Source organism: Misgurnus anguillicaudatus, chromosome 24 (assembly GCF_027580225.2).
Source record: "Misgurnus anguillicaudatus chromosome 24, ASM2758022v2, whole genome shotgun sequence".
Taxonomy (NCBI): domain Eukaryota; kingdom Metazoa; phylum Chordata; class Actinopteri; order Cypriniformes; family Cobitidae; genus Misgurnus; species Misgurnus anguillicaudatus.
The window spans coordinates 45793169-45808045 of NC_073360.2; the positions used below are offsets into that span (position 1 = coordinate 45793169).

Here is a 14877-nt window from a genome sequence, read left to right on the forward strand (position 1 = left end):
AAAGTGAGGTAAACATGCACACCAAAAGTGAGGCAAAACATGCACAGAAAAGTCAGGCAAAACATGCATGGCAAAAGTGAGGCAAAAACATGCATGGCAAATATGAGGCAAAACATGCACAGCAAAAGTCAGGCAAAACATGCGTGGCAAAATTCTGAAAAAACACAGCGGCAAAAGTCAAGCAGATCATGCACAGCAAAAGTCAAGCAAATCATGCACGGCAAAAGTCAAGCAAATCATGCACTCAAGTTAGGCAAACGCACACGTCAAAAACACGCACAGCAAAAGTAAGGCAAAATCACACACGGCAAAAGTGAGGCAAAAACATGCACGCCAAAAGTGAGATAAATCATGCACACCAACAGTGAGGCAAAAACATGCATGGCAAAAATGAGGCACAACATGCACGGCAAAAACATGCACAGCAAAAGTGAGGCAAAATCACACACAGCAAAAGTGAGGCAAAAACACGCATGGCAAAATTGAGGCAAAACATGCATTGCAAAAGTGAGACAAAACACGCATGGCAAAAGTGAGGCAAACACGCACGCAAAAGCGAGGTAAACATGCACACCAAAAGTGAGGCAAAAAATGCACCGAAAAGTCAGCTAAACATGCACGGCAAAAGTGAGGCAAAAACACGCATGGCAAATATGAGGCAAAACATGCACAGCAAAAGTCAGGCAAAACATGCACGGCAAAATTCGGAAAAAACACGGCGCCAAAAGTCAAGCAAATCATGCACGCCAAAAGTCAAGCAAATCATGCACAGCATGACGCGCACAGCAAATGTAAGGCAAACACGCGCACAGCAAAAGTGTGGCAAAATCACACACGGCAAAAGTGAGGCAAAACATGCACGGAAGTCAGGTAAACATGCACGGCAAAGGTGAGGCAAAAACATGCCCGGCAAAAGTAAGGTAAAACACGCATGGCAAAAGTGAGGCAAAACACGGGCGGCGAAAACAAACACAGCAAAAGTGAGGCAAAAACAAACACAGCAAAAGTGAGGCAAAACACACACGGCAAAAGTTAGGCAAAACACATGTGGCAAAAGGGAGGCAAAACACGCCCGGCAAAAACACACGTGGCAAAAGTGAGACAAAAACACGCAATGCAACAGAAACATGCATGGCAAAATTGAGGCAAAACACGCACAGCAAAAATTAGGTAAAACACACTTAGCAAAAGTGAGGCAAAACACGGGCTGTGAAAACAAACAGCAAAAGTGAGGCAAAAACAAACACAGCAAAAGTGAGGCAAAACACACACAGCAAAAGTTAGGCAAAACACACGCGGAAAAAGGGAGGCAAAACATGCACGGCGAAAACACACGTGGCAAAAGTGAGACAAAAACACATTCAACGCAACAGAAACATGCATGGCAAAATTGAGGCAAACACGCATGGCAAATATGAGGCAAAACATGCACAGCAAAAGTCAGGCAAAACATGCACGGCAAAATTCGGAAAAAACACGGCGCCAAAAGTCAAGCAAATCATGCACGGCAAAAGTCAAGCAAATCATGCACGGCAAAAGTCAAGCAAATCATGCACAACAAAAGTCAGGCAAAACGCGCACAGCAAATGTAAGGCAAACACGCGCGGCAAAAACACGCACAGCAAAAGTAAGGCAAAATCACACACGGCAAAAGTGAGGCAAAAACATGCACGGAAAAGTCAGGTAAACATGCACGGCAAAGGTGAGGCAAAAACATGTCCGGCAAAAGTGATGTAAAACACGCATGGCAAAAGTGAGGCAAAACACGGGCGGCGAAAACAAACACAGCAAAAGTTAGGCAAAAACAAACACAGCAAAAGTGAGGCAAAACACACACGGCAAAAGTTAGGCAAAACACACGTGGCAAAAGGGAGGCAAAACACGCCCGGCAAAAACACACGTGGCAAAAGTGATACAAAAGCACGCAATGCAACAGAAACATGCATGGCAAAATTGAGGCAAACACGCACTGCAAATGGGAGGAAAACACGCATGGCAAAAACAAACACAACATAAGTGAGGCAAAACACACATGGCAAAAGTGAGGCAAAACACGCATGGCAAAAGTGAGCCAAAAACACGCACAGCAAAAATTAGGTAAAACACACACAACATAAGTGAGGCAAAACATGCACTGTAAAAGTCAGATAAACATGCACAGCAAAAATGAGGCAAAACACGCAGGGCAAAAGTGAGTTAAAACACGCACAACATAAGTGAGACAAAACATGCATGGCAAAAGTGAAGCAAAAACATGCACGGAAAAAGTGAGGCAAAAACACGCACAGTAAAGGTTCGTAAAGAGCCTCAAATACTCAAACTATGTTTTTCTGTAATTTGGACAAAAAGAAATAAAAAATGTAACTGATCTGGTTAAATTGATCATGTTCTCCAATCAGTTTAAACAGGTGTGTGTAAGTCTTTGTGCGTGCGTACGTGTGTGTGTGTGTGTGTGTGTGCGTGCGTGCGTGTGTGTGTGTGTGGTGGAAGAGGATTAAAAATGCTGTTCCACTTGCAACATTATTGTTGTGTCCTCTTTTAGTTCGAAGCCATCTGGATACAAACACACGCGCCCTGATTATACTCCTGTACCACCACCCCATAACCCCTCCATCCACCAGCAGCCTGCACACACACACCCAAACACAATGTGTTGTGCACTCATGCATGAAGGCTTACGCTGGGACACATGGTGCGTGTGTGTTTGAGACGCGTGCCACAATTACCAGAATTGAACAGTCTGTTTGAATGACACACACACACAAACAAAAGTTTTAATAATCAGAGTACAGTTAAACGATCCATCATCATTACTGAAACTAATTCAAACATTATAAAACATTCTCTCCTAACTCCAGTTCTGCTAAAATACATCATATAATAGCAGCTATAACGTGACACACCTGTTCACTGTTTATTGTGTGTGCATCATATACAACAGACAACAACTCTTAAAGGGATAGTTCAACCAAAAATAAAAATTATGTCATTGTTTACTCACCCTTATGTTGTTCTAAACCTCTGAATTTCTTTATTTTGTTGAACACAGCAGATATGTTGATAAATTATGGTTTGCACACAGTTGATAGTACCCATTGACTTCCATATTAGGAAAACAAATACTATGGAAATCAATGGGTCCATCAACTTTGTGCTTACCATCATTTATCAACATATCTGTTACCATGGACCACAAAACCTTAAGTTGCAATAGCCAACAATACATTGTAAGGGTCAAAATGGTCCATTTTTCTTTTATGCCAAACATCATTAGGATATTAAGTAAAGATCATGCGCCATGAAGATATGTTGTACATTTACTGTAAATATATCAACACTTTTTTTCTGCATGGATGCAGTTAAGGACTTCCTTTGGACTTTAAATGTGAATTTCTCAATATTTCATGTATAAATCTTTCTTTTAAAAATACTGACCTTTTTGACTATGGTCCAGGGTCACTATTCTTTTGTTAAAAAGAGTAAGGAAACTCATATAGGATTGGAAAAGTGTGTATATCACACAGACACACACACAAACCAAACAAAATAAAAATTTTAATTTAATCACACAATCATTAATAAAGTTTCAGACACACAAACACAAGATTAGCTCCGCCCATCGTCTTCTTCATTTCTCACCTCATCATCATGACCTTCATCCATCACCTCTGTTCCTCATCTGCTTTTATCATCCACATCATGATCTTCAGTTTTATCACAAACATTGACTGAACTTTACACAAACCTCCACAGACACACATCTCTCTTTCATTCTCATCGTCTCTCTGCTGTCATCTGCTCACTATCTCACTACAAATGCCTCTTTCCTCTGTTTATCCGGTAAGATACTTACTTTTCAGATAATGCATATTATGACAAATCGGCTGAACTGTGTTTGTGTGTGAGTGTGTTTGCAATGTTTTTAAATACTGTGATGATGTGTTGGAGAGAGCAAAGATTTACACAACCAAAAACAAATCACATAACACACATTAACACTTCTCCATGTTTGACCATTCACATACTATAACATAAGCTGTCTGTTATACAATTATATACATTTTACAAAGACAGAAACATACTGAGCAGCACAACATATTAAGTTGAAAAAATGTATGAACTATAATACAGATACATTCATGCTGCTTCACAAAATCTGTTGCCAACTTCAGTCACCACAATAAAAGAAATAAAGCACCAGAATAAAGCACCAAACTAATTCACTGAAGAACTCATCCAGAATCTTACTTCCACATCAGTTTCATCTCCAATAACAACACTTTAATAGTAACTAAGTTCAGCTTCTTGTTACTTGTGAAGGGAATAAAGAAAGTTTTGGAACAGGTGATTTTAAAGGTAAATGAGGCCGGAAACACATGAAGTATAAAAAACACCAAACCCTGAATACATAGAAAATGAGAGAGCCTCACATACAATAACACAACATCATCAGAATAACCACATCTATAAAAAACACACACCTCACTAAAAAAAATTACAGATACAAATGTGAACATACAAGGTCAACATCTCTGTGTCTGTGAGTGTGCGTGCGCGTGCTATCTGTGTGCGTGTGTGTGTGTGTATTTAGGCCCCGAAGATTAAATAATGTAAGCTTCTTATGTTGTGGATGTGTCCTTAATTTCAGTCTCTGCTGGGTCCTAAAGTCACCTGTTTACAATGTGTTGGAAAATTCCAGTACAACAACAAAAAACAGACCTACAGACAGACAGATTCCTTCTAAAAATTATAAATATAGAGTATAAATAAAATGTATGTGAATTACACAGAAAACAGAACACGCATTAAAAACAATGTTAATATTGCTAAATTGTATACACAGTTTTATAAAAGTATTTACATAAATCTTTATTTCAGTTAAGAAATTCTACGTAAGAGTTAAAATGAGAATATACACATAATATAAATAGGCTATATATATTACATTATATATTACATATTACGTAATATATTAACATTTAATATAAACTATCATCGCTACTAGCAGGTGCGTGTGCTTTGAGTATGTGTGTGTTTGTGTATGTGTGTTTGTGTATGTGTGTTTATTATCGTGAAGTTTCCCTCAGGCCTTGAAATAATTTGAAACTCACCAATTTAAGTGCGGTCACATGATGATCCTTATATTGCTTGTAATGATGAAGATGATGATGAGGAGGAGGATCTGCTAACTGATTTCTTTTCAGATATTCCGTCAGTTTAATGTGCGATCTGATGCAGCAGGTGAAGATATTAAATGCAAATTTTAAAGGTTGGAATAGAGGCTGTTATATTGTCTGTCTCTCTTTATATCTGCTCAGATAAACCCCTTATAGAGTTTCTGTGGATTTGAAACTAAAAGAAATCCGATTCAATTAACAAGCGCAGAGAATCCGCTTTACACGCTCGTTTATATCCTCACAAATCATATTATAATACTGTCATATCAAAGACTTTATTCCTGACATAAAACACACGGACTCATTAACCAATAAAGAAAAACACTAGCCTTCGTTTAATCTGAATTAAGCATTATAATACTAAAAATAGCTGGTTACAACTGAAAAAATAAATAAATACAAAGAACATTAACATAATACTACATTTAACACGAAACAATATTAAATAATAGGCTATAATAAAATAAACAAGAAGAATAAAAGGAAACGCGTTTCAGTCAACTGCGTAATTAATTTTTTTGTTTAGTTTTAGATATGACTCAAACGCGAAGAAAAAAACACACACATTTAAAATGTATGTTAGTTTAAATATATATATGATTTAATTGTGAACTGAAATGACCAAATAGGCTAACTATTTTAAATGACTTCATGATCGAACTAAGACAACAAAATAACTCAAGATGAATAATAATAATACATTAATTAATTGTAAAGGAAATGTAAAATATAAAATTAATAATAATTAGTGTTATTAGAGAGAGAGAGAGAGAGAGAGAGAGAGAGAGAGAGAGAGAGAGAGAGAGAGAGAGAGAGAGAGAGAGAGAGAGAGAGAGAGAGAGAGAGTTGATGGTCCATATGATGGTGGATTTGTTCAACACTGGTTCCTTTTGTTTCTTTAATCCCGTTCCCCCTTCGCCTCACACTGACTCCAATTATTTCTGTATTTTGCAAGGGGTGGCAGATAATTAAATGTGTTTTTCTGACGTGTTATTTTCTGAGTTTGTGCTTGAATCAAACACATATCAAATTATAATAAATTCCGTTATTTTATTGATTAGACGAAGTTGATGTTAATAGGCCAATCTGATCATAAACTAGTTCAGCTTGTATAAAATATTAATGAACATTAACGGAATTTGTGCTTTTATTCGGCTATCTCGACATCATGCGCGTGACACTGAGTGAACATTTCAGATCTCTCCTTAAAATATCTTCAAACTTTGATAAAACACAGCGACATTTGATTAAACGAAAAAATTAAAATATCTAACAATTTAACAAATCTGAGTGCAGTAAACAGACAGTAATCGAATGTCAATAATGGGTAGTCTATATATGTTAAAGTTTGTGTGTTAGACAGACAAACAGACAACGCTTGGAAGTTGGAGAGCCCGTGCCAATGAACTTCTTGAATCTCTAAGAGAAGAATTAAAGGAGAGAGATGGGAGGAGGGTGTGTGTGTGTGTGTGGGGGGGGGGGTTGTGTGTGTGTGTGTGTGTGTGTGTGTGTGTGTGTGTTTAATTAGCCTCCTCCTCCTCACTTTAAACTCACTGTTACTCGGAGATTCGCACACAGAACACCGGCGCGCACCTGCTGAACGGGACTGAGTGCCTGATGTCCATCTCTGACAGACGCACACAGCAGAAGAGAAAATCACTTTACAATCAGAGTAAACAGTGCGCTGAAGACTGAGAGAGATAGAGAGAGACACAGAGAGAGAGAGATAGAGAGAGACACAGCAAAAGATAGAGAGAGAGAGAGACAGAGGGAGAGAGAGAGGGAGAGAGAGTTAGTTTATAGTCATGATGTCTTACATGAAACAGCCTCATTACTCAGTAAACGGGTTGACTTTGTCCGGTACCGGGATGGATCTCCTGCACTCTGCTGTCGGTTACCCAAGTAAGAAAATACTACATTTACAATTTATACATTTTATTTCTTTATGTATTATTTAATTTATTCATTTATTACTTAACTATTACTGATTGAAATGTTCATGCGCGCCGAAGTAGCGCGGTAACACAAATCTGATCGCAAGAGTATTTATTTTATAAATATGATACAATTATTTATTTATATGATTTACAGATCCGCAGAATTCACAAAATAAAAGACAAAAAACTTTCTTTATTCTTCAGTTAAAGCTCGAGTTTTACTCCGTTACTGCAATCGACAATATTGAGTTTGTACAATATTTAATTTTAATATTCAGTACCTATTATATTGAGTTTACATTTAAAGATTGAACTTTCAACAAAAATCAATTTAAAAGAAACATATAGAGTTACAGGTGAACATTCACACAAAAACGAGTTTTGATTTATTTGCACATTTAAAATCAAATTTCGTTTCTGTAGCCTACTCTTAAAAATTTCTGGTGCTACAAGAACCATTTTTGCCTGTTGTGTTTCATAATCTTTAGGCTATATCTAAATAACTTTACTGTTTCATAAACGGTTGACGTATTTTTTATGATCAAAATATACAATGAGATATTAATTAATCAAACGATTTAATCACTTTTGAGAGGTGTTCTCATGAACAAAGATCTTTTTAAAGAAATAAAATTAAAGTTTAATATTCAAGATTTTATTTTTAATTTCAAAATAAATTCGACCTTCTATGGACCGAAACAAAATAAGGATTAGTTATATTTGGGTTACTCTAGAACGAACGAAGTATTATATTTGTTTAATGAGATTGTGCGTGTTTATTTTCAGACACTCCACGCAAACAGCGGCGGGAGAGGACCACGTTCACCCGCGCGCAGCTCGACATCCTCGAGTCGCTGTTCGCTAAGACTCGATACCCGGACATCTTCATGAGAGAGGAGGTGGCGCTCAAAATTAACCTTCCCGAGTCCAGAGTTCAGGTGAGTTTAACAAACCCCCCTCGAAAATCGGTACTGGTTGAAGGCTCAACTGGTTAGACAGTTCATCCCTATTATTTAAATAATAATAAAAACAGCATTTATGAGGATAAATCCTAAAATTATAAAAACAGTATGAGCCTGTTTACCAATTATGTAAAAAGTATTTTATGGCACGTTTTTTTATAAAATATGATATTTTGAAGTATGAATAATTTTAAATGAAAAAACAAAGACTAGAACCGTGAATCTTTTCTCCCATAAAAAACAACAAAAAGTGAGTGAACAGGCATGCGCCATTGTTTATAGTTGCTGCCTCTCTGCACGTGCCTGCTGAGAAATAATCCGATACAAATTACAAATCAACATATAATTTTTAAATACAAATAATTTTATATTTTTTGAATATAAATATAATATTCCCGTCGGCCATCCCATTAAGATGAAAACAAAGCTGCTTCCTTAACCAGGACTTTGTCCATCTTTGTTTCTCAGGTGTGGTTTAAAAACCGCCGCGCTAAGTGCCGTCAACAGCAGCAACAGCAGCAGAGCAGCGGCCAGCCCAAACCCAGACCTACAAAGAAGAAGTCATCACCCGCTAGAGAGCCCAGCACCAGCGAAGCCAGCGTCAGCACCAACGGACCTTACAGTCCACAGCCAGCACCCCCGGTTCCGACCATTGCACCCAGCAGCACCAGTGCCACAGTCTCCATCTGGAGTCCGGCGTCCATCTCGCCCCTGGGTGACCCTCTGTTGGTTTCGAGCACTCCTTGTCTTCAGCGCTCTGGCGCGTACCCGATGACCTACACGCAGGCTCCGGCCTACAGTCAGGGCTACGCGAGCTCTTCTTATTTCACAGGACTGGACTGCAGCTCTTACCTGTCTCCCATGCACCCGCAGCTGTCCTCCACAGGGGGCGCTCTCAGCCCCATCACCGCCTCGTCTATGGGTGGGCCGCTAAGCCAATCTCCGGTGTCGCTGTCATCGCAGGGCTACACCGCTGCCTCTCTGGGCTTCGGTACCGTCGACTGTTTAGACTACAAAGACCAGACGGGGTCCTGGAAACTCAACTTTAACGCTGCAGATTGTTTGGACTACAAGGACCAAAACTCCTGGAAGTTTCAGGTCCTGTAAATGAAAGAGAGTTAGGGAAACACAGACTTTCAAGCGTATAGACATAGAAAAGACAAGAAGTTTACTGTAAAAAATGTTGCTGTAGTTATGCAACTGTTTGCCAGTGACTTACTGTAGATCTGTATTTATGTTATTTAGTGGCAACAGTTTGTTCAAAATTAAATTAACATTAAACATTAACAAGTCTTTATCTTCACAGAATAAAACTAAATTAACAGCCTCATGCAAAGCATTCTGGGAACCAGAAATCCTCATCAAACTTTTTCAGTTTTTTTCCTTCACGTTTTAATTTGCATAAAGCTGTTTAGCTTTATTCTGTTAAGATAAAGACTTGTTAATGTGTAATGTTCATATCACTTTGAACAAACTGTTGCCAGTAAATAACATAAATACAAATCTACATTAATTTACTGGAAAACAGCTGCCAGTAATAATGTGATATTTTTACCAGTGTATGTGTGTGAGATCATTATTACTGGACTTTTAAAGAGGTTTAACTGTTGAATGTTAACGTGTGAGAAGTTGACGACTTTTTATCTTCATTATTTATGATTGAAACAGAATGAGATGTAGCTGCTAGATGATTTTTAGGGTATTTAAACACTTGGATATTTGCACAGACTGTAACATTTTTAGTGTAAAATCAACATGTGGTCCATACATAAATCACAACGGAAGTTTCTTAACTGATTCCCGAATCACATCATCTTAATTCTAAGAGGATCTAAAGTAATAATCATCATTTACAACATTTTACCGCAACATTGAGAACTGATTAAGAAGAAACTTTCAGAATCTTCAGTCTGATGAAGTTCAAACTGTGAGACAACAGAAGTCACTGAACATCTGCAGTCCTGCTTATAATCAGAATGAGACACAACTGTGAGCTCAAAGCATGCTGGGATTTCCACGGGCGGTCTGTGGTGAAGATTTCTCACTTCTAATGAAATAAGAAGAGATATTACAAGAGAAATCCTCTATATGATTCAGGATTTATATTATTTAATGAATTAGAAGGCAACATATAGTATAGTGCCCTGTGAACCTGTTTTAAACTGTTAATAACTTTCATGAAGATGAGTCTGCTCAGTAATTGAGTTGTATTTTCAATGAAAAGATGAAACACGTTCATTGTGTTTTGTCTGTATGTTGAACAATCTTGACAGTATTATAAGATTCAACAACACACAAACTCTCTCTCTTTCTCTGCTGATGTGTAGATTCTGCCTATAATCATTATTTCTCAAACTCAGGGCAATGCTGCAATGCAAACTGCAATGCTGTTTATATTTGTAATGTTTTTAAATCCACACTCTTTTCTCTGATATCTTGTTCATGTAATGTTTTCATTGTGATTGCATTTCTTTTCTTGTCGTTTCTAAGACTTTCGGATGAATTCTAAATAAAGATCTTCATTCAACACTATTTATTTGTTTAGAGTTCATTTAGCAAATAAGATCTGCTCACAATCTCATGAGACCTCTGCAAAAACCTCATTTTAGGACTTTTGTGATTTTCAAAGAAAGTAAATAAACCATACCAGGCATGAGAAAACATGAACTGATAAATGATCAGGAGTAATTTACATTTAGCAGACGCTTTTATTCGAAGCGACTTACAATTGTGTCAGGTTAGCAGCACAGAGGTCACGCGTTCGACTCCCAGGGAACACACAAATTGATGGTACACTGTATAAATTTTGCTGTAGTTATGCAGTTGTTTTCCAGTAACTTACTGTAGATATAAATTTACTGGCAACAGTTTGTTCAAAGTGAAATGAACATTAAACATTAACAAGACTTTGTTATTACAAAATAAAACTATAAAATAACAGCCTCGTGCAAAGCATTCTGGTAACGAAAAATCCTCATCAACCTTTTTCTGTTTTTTCCCCTTCAGATTTTGGTTCCCAGAATGCTTTGCACGAGGCTGTTATTTTAGCTTTATTCTGTAATGATAAAGACTTTGTTTAATGTTTATTTAACTTCAAACTGTTGCCAGTTAATAACATTTAGATCTACAGTAAGTTACTGGCAAACAGCTGTTTTTTCTAACCCTGGAGAACCCATGAACCCCTCTCTTAGCAGCAATTAACACTGGCCAAATTTGAACCGTGGGTTCTCCAGGGTTAAAATGTACTTTGAATAAATGTGTACAGCAAAAGCAGATTATTATTATTTATCATTCAGCTTCTTGTGGATTAACCCTGAGATGAGATTTTAAACAATTTTGAAGGAGCTCACATTTTGTTAAATAAAATGTTGGTTTTCTAAGGAAAAAATATGACGTTTGGCAAAACTATATTTTTGCCGCATGTAATTTTGTTTAAACATCCACCTTTTTAACTCATTCCCCACCAGCCATTTTGAAAAGTTGCTTGCCAGCATTTTTTTGTGATTTTCACAAAAGTTTCACAAAATGCCTTCCAGGAAAATTTTCTTCAAAACATTTATAAACAAACAAATATATCAAATATAAGAACAGCGCTCTGCTTTTAAACAAACAATGAACAAACAAACAAAATGGGGGTAAAACCATTTCATCCTATCTATAGTTTTTTTCTCTGCTTATAAACTCTTGAATATGGGTATTTTTCTTCAAAAATACATTTTGTTTAGCAAAAAGCTGAGATAATTGCATTTGAATAAAGAAATTTTGTTAAAGATCAGATTCAGTACGATTATCAAAACGTACACGGAGTGTAAAATTAATAAAGAATTTTTTTCTTCAGTTTTTTTAATAAATTGGGTAATCTAGTCTAGTGGATAATCGCGTTATTACAGATTACCCTAAAAACTCATCAGGAACATGTTTTTTTTTCATGCAAATGTTTTCTCTTAATTGACGAGATAACTCATCAATGGCAGGGAATGAGTTGAGAGCATGGAAAAGATTTAAGTGATTTCAATCTTTTGTCCGATAGTGTATACTACACATGACCTACTACTCTCTCTCTCTCTCTCTCTCTCTCTCTCTCTCTCTCTCTCTCTCTCTCTCCTCTCTCTCCCTCTCTCTCTCTCTCTCTCTCTCTCTCTCTCTCTCTCTCTATCGTTTAATCCAGATCTGACCTTAATCCAGTGATGTAATGAGTCATGTGACACACACACACGGCAGAACAAAAGATGAACACACCAGCGTTGAAGTTGTGTTAGTCTGCATTCATGTAAAGAGTATGATATTTCACACTTCTTTACATCTGTAGACAGACAGACAAACAAACAGACAGACATTGGGGTGGTTTCCCGGACAGGGATTAGATTAAGCCAGGACTCGGCCTTAGTTTGATTAGGAAATATAACTTGTTTTAACAAATATGCCTAACTAAAAACATTACTTGTGTGCATTTTGAGGCAAAACAAAGGGTACTGATGTATTTTAAGATATGTCAGTGCAAGTTGTTTTCAGTTCGGACAGCTCTTACATTTATTTTAGTCTATGACTATTCTAATCCCTGTCCGGGAAACCGCCACATTATGTTTAAGGGTCTGGATCATGTGCATCTCTCTCTCTCTCTCTCTCTCTCTCTCTCTCTCTCTCTCTCTCTCTCTCTCTCTCTCTCTCACTGTCTGTCTGACTGTCTGTCTCTGATCTAATCTGTCGCCTGTCTGTCAGCACTTTAAAGAAACAGACAGACAGATTGGAAGTAAATCCCTCAGTATGCCACAGATGGACAAACTACACAGACCTTGGAAAAGGTGAACACGCACGCACACACGCGCGCACACACACAGTCAGGCATACATGGTTTATGAGGACTTTCCATAGACGCAATGCATTTTATACTGTCCAAACTGTTATAATATATTCCCCTAACCTACCCCAATCCCTAACCCCAATGTCACAAAAACCTGTTGCCTGTCTTTAATCTATGAAAAACTACCATTTAGTATGTTTTTTTAGCATTTCAGTTTATGAGGACACTTCCTGTGTCCCCATAAACCATGGTAATAGCATAGTTAACATGTCATTATACACTATTCATGTCCCTGTAAACCACATTTGCCAACCCACGAGGCGCGCACACACACAGAGAAAAAGAAACACACAGTTAGTTTCTGTCTGTTTGTCTGACAGTGATTTTGTTTTGGAGTAACTGAATGCAATGCCCTGAGTCTATAAGACGAATGGAAGCAGTGGACAATTTATTGTTAGATGTGTGATGCCACCCTGGATTACTGTTTTGCAAAGAATACGTGTGTCTTATTATTGTGTTTTCTGTCTTTTAAGAAGTGGGGTTACCCCCATGGTGGCAGATTTGTCTTTGTGGCCTTATTGCAGTGTTAACATTACGCAATGTGTTTAAGGTATAGGGCACTTCCGGGAAATAGCCCCGGCGTATAGTAATATGAGTAGTTGTACTACTTTTGATATAGGGTGCATCCCAGGGGCCCTGTCCCAAATGGCACACTCCAGACTTGTGGCCCTCCTCAGAGTCCACACTTTGATGACATCATGTAGTGCAGACTTTAGGGACCCTTGACGCGAGTCCAAGAGGGCACACCGGAGTCGTATTTTGGGACAGACACAAGCATCATGCAGGAAATAGGAAGAGAAGTTGCCCATCAGTGTGAACTCCTCCTTTCTGTTGTCTGATTGGTCAGATTGCTCTTTCACAAGGACTTCTGGGTTGGTATATTGCACAAAGCGTGCTGCAGTGCGGGCTTCGCCGAAGTTTGCATCTAGGTTGCAAAGGGGGTGCTGATGAGCACACTTCGGAGCGTAAAAATGACAGATGGGACTAAGCGAGCACACGCAATTTAATTCCACGAGACCGAAAGTCCACATTAAGTGTGTCATTTGGGACAGGGCCAGGGTCTGCAGCCTTCTAAGGCCGTATTTGAAGGGAAATGACATCACTGGCCACGATGAAAGCTGTCCCAATTCGAAGGCTCCTTCACATACAAGCCTCCAAATGTGGTATTTTTTCCCTGAAACCAAGGATCCATAGATGTATTCTTCAGAGCCTTGGCTATCAATGTGCGCACGTGTCTGGCCCTGGTTATTTTTAAATAAACATTCATAAATAAAAGTGTATATATTGCAAATTAAAGGTTCTTGTGACAGTTTTCCTATTATTAATTTTTAGTGATGTGAATTAATATTATTGTTGCAATCAGACTTTTAAAAATAAATATGGAGGCAGATATTTTATTTATTTTATTTCAGAAAATATGACACATTGATGCAGATTAATCTATCCAACAATATGTAAAATTCACCAACCTTAAAAATATACAAAAGTAAAACGCAACATGCACAATATCAGCTGTTGTGTCCCGCTGCTCGCTGCCTCATAAGGCAATGACTTTAGAGACATGAAGGCAGCTGCGAGAAGCACTTTCGGACACACTTCATAGGCAGCATAATGAAATTTAGTTTGAAATATAAACAAAGAGCGCCTTTGTGTAACTAGTCTCATATTTGAAAACTAATAATACTCAAACAGTGACAAGTAATTTTTTTCTGATAAATACACACTTTTATTTAAAAAAGGTTTTATTGTTTATTTTAAAATATCCAGCCGTTATATTCAGCCGTCCCTGGCACGCTATGAATCTTGGGATAGCCTAAGCTGTGAAGAGTCCATTGGTTAACAGAGCGGAAAAATAAGGATGCATTTTGGGGCTTCATTTTAAGCATTCATCGATTTGGGACAGGCTTACTAAATTAAGAGTTTGTTGAGAAGAAACTCTT

The 14877-nt window shown here is 37.8% G+C and overlaps 1 protein-coding gene across 1 annotated transcript; it reads left to right on the top strand.

The window, feature by feature from the left end:
- The first annotated feature begins 6939 nt into the window (after positions 1 to 6939).
- Positions 6940 to 9900, top strand: LOC141361638 (homeobox protein otx5-A-like). Its single transcript, XM_073863209.1, has 3 exons — positions 6940 to 7079; positions 7901 to 8052; positions 8545 to 9900. Exons 1-3 carry the CDS (start codon positions 6983 to 6985, stop codon positions 9181 to 9183), a joined length of 888 nt encoding a protein of 295 aa, XP_073719310.1. The 5' UTR covers positions 6940 to 6982; the 3' UTR covers positions 9184 to 9900.
- Positions 9901 to 14877: the final 4977 nt, after the last annotated feature.

What these genes read in the sequence shown, in the direction of transcription:
- LOC141361638 (XM_073863209.1), top strand. Translation starts at nt 6,983, where the DNA reads ATGATGTCTTACATGAAACAGCCTCATTACTCAGTAAACGGGTTGACT. An exon ending in CTCTGCTGTCGGTTACCCAA is followed by an intron (nt 7,080 to 7,900) that starts GTAAGAAAATAC and finishes GTTTATTTTCAG; the next exon opens with ACACTCCACGCAAACAGCGG. An exon ending in TTCCCGAGTCCAGAGTTCAG is followed by an intron (nt 8,053 to 8,544) that starts GTGAGTTTAACA and finishes TTTGTTTCTCAG; the next exon opens with GTGTGGTTTAAAAACCGCCG.